The sequence below is a fragment of the Mandrillus leucophaeus genome, unplaced genomic scaffold (genome assembly GCF_000951045.1).
Source record: "Mandrillus leucophaeus isolate KB7577 unplaced genomic scaffold, Mleu.le_1.0 Scaffold1, whole genome shotgun sequence".
Classification (NCBI taxonomy): domain Eukaryota; kingdom Metazoa; phylum Chordata; class Mammalia; order Primates; family Cercopithecidae; genus Mandrillus; species Mandrillus leucophaeus.
This window is the reverse complement of record NW_012098097.1, coordinates 13685501-13687401: the sequence shown is the minus strand read 5'-3', so window position 1 is coordinate 13687401 and position 1901 is coordinate 13685501. Positions and strand designations below refer to the sequence as shown.

At 48.2% G+C, this 1901-nt stretch overlaps 1 protein-coding gene across 1 annotated transcript in view; it reads right to left on the bottom strand.

Annotated features, from left to right (window-relative positions):
• The window catches only part of CCDC40 (coiled-coil domain containing 40), a 78974-nt gene extending 78205 nt beyond the window's left edge, over positions 1-769 (bottom strand). Inside the window, exons 1-2 of the mRNA XM_011991755.1 lie at positions 685-769; positions 527-590 (exon numbers count right to left, since the gene is read on the bottom strand). Of these exons, the coding sequence (XP_011847145.1) occupies positions 527-529 (3 nt within the window). The 5' untranslated portion in view covers positions 530-590; positions 685-769. The remainder of the gene's footprint in view (positions 1-526; positions 591-684) is intronic.
• Between the last annotated feature and the right edge of the window lie 1132 nt (positions 770-1901).

Here is a 1901-nt window from a genome sequence, read left to right as displayed (position 1 = left end):
GCTGGGACTACAGGCATGAATCACCACTCCCGGCCAATTTTTGTATTTTTAGTAGAGACAGGTTTCACCATGTTGGCCAGGATAGCCTCGATCTTTTGACCTCGTGATCTGCCTGTCTCGGCCTCCCCAAGTGCTGGAATTACAGGCGTCAGTCACTGCACCCGGTCTATTATTTATTTTTGAGACAGAGTTTCACTCTTGTCACCCAGGCTGGAGTGCAATGGCATGATCTTGGCTCACTGCAACCTCTGCCTCCCGAGTTCAAGCCATTCTCCTGCCTCAGCCTCCCGAGTAGCTGGGAATACAGGCACACACCACTACGCCTAGCTAATTTTTATATTTTTAGTGGAGATGGGGTTTTGCCATGTTGGCCAGGCTCGTCTCAAACTCCTAACCTCATGTGATCCACCTGCCTTGGCCTCCCAAAGTGTTGGGATTACAGGCGTGAGCCACCACGCCCGGCCTCTGATTCTCTTTAATTCCTAGTAAATATAAGCCCCGAATAACTTCCCATAGGGAATTTTACCATGTGGCTTTCATTATTCTCTTCCTTCTCTCCCTCAGAAGCCAATCCATCTTCCGGATGAGACCTGGTTTCAGAGAAATAATTGAACAGTTTCAAGCAACAGTTTTCTTTTTCTTGGCCCTTATCCCCTCCTGAATTGTGCATATCTGTTTGTTTACTTGTTACTTCTCTGCTCCCCCACCCCCAGGCTGTTGTCAGGACTTTGTACTGTTTGTCAGGAACCATAGCACTATATCATGCCTGTCAGGTGGCAGAGGTGCCACAAAAGCAAATGAATGAAAAATATAATTATTAAAACATCGAAGGAACAGCAGGATTAGATCACCCCAGAAAAGTCACCTCAAATATAACTTGTGTCTGGGACAAAACTGGGGAAAAGAAATACAAAGTAGAGAAAGTAGTGCGATCAGAGTAAATGTTCTAGGGACTCTGAGTTTCTCCACGATTTATGTAGCACAAGAATGCCGTGGTATATCTATATATAGACACACACACGCATATATATACACACATATATATACACACACGTATATATATACACACATATATATTGCTTTTTTTAAAAAATTAAAGATTCAAGCTATTTTTATCTGTCAAAGGAATATAGATATGTTCGAGACAGACAGTGACAGTTCCCTGTGATCTTCCCTTTCCTTCCCAAGATAATCACTGGTAACATTTAGGACTACATTCTTTCAACATTTTTCTATGCTTTAAACACACACACACACCCTGAATTAGAGATCATAGTATACCTATCCTTTTACATTTATGCCTATCGTTTTATTAATAATACCTTTAGTCTTTCCATGTCAGTACATACAGACCCACCTTAAAAAAAAGAAACAATACCGATGTGTCTAAGGTAAAAAGGCCAAAATCTTTCCAATCGTTTCTATCCTTTCATACAGAGCCTAAGCGAGCAGAGGCCCGGTGGCAGGGATCTTCATCCAGCCGCCCTCCCTGTGCGCGCTCAGTGCTTCCACCCAGACCCCAGGACGGTGACCGCGGTCCATCGCGGGGCCGCCTAACCGCAGGGACCCCTCCCATCGCGGGTCACCCCCAAGCCTGTGAGAGGGGATCTGTCCTTGCAGGAGGGAGGCACGGGGCCGGGCTGGTCTCCGGCCACAGCGAGTGGCCCCGGTGCAAGGTCAGGGGCGGCATCCCACAGACCCGCGCCCTGCAGAGCCCTCTGCTCTTAGGAGGACTGCGCGCAGGGACCGCCACGCTGAGTGGTTGCCATGGTGACTGCAGAGCGAGCGGTCCCGGGTTTTAGAGGGAGTCGCGCGCTTGGAGTAGGGGAAAGAGGGAGGCTGAGAGAGGACAAAGGGACAGGCGGGAAGAAGTGAGAAGGGTTGGCGGGGGGCGGGGGAGC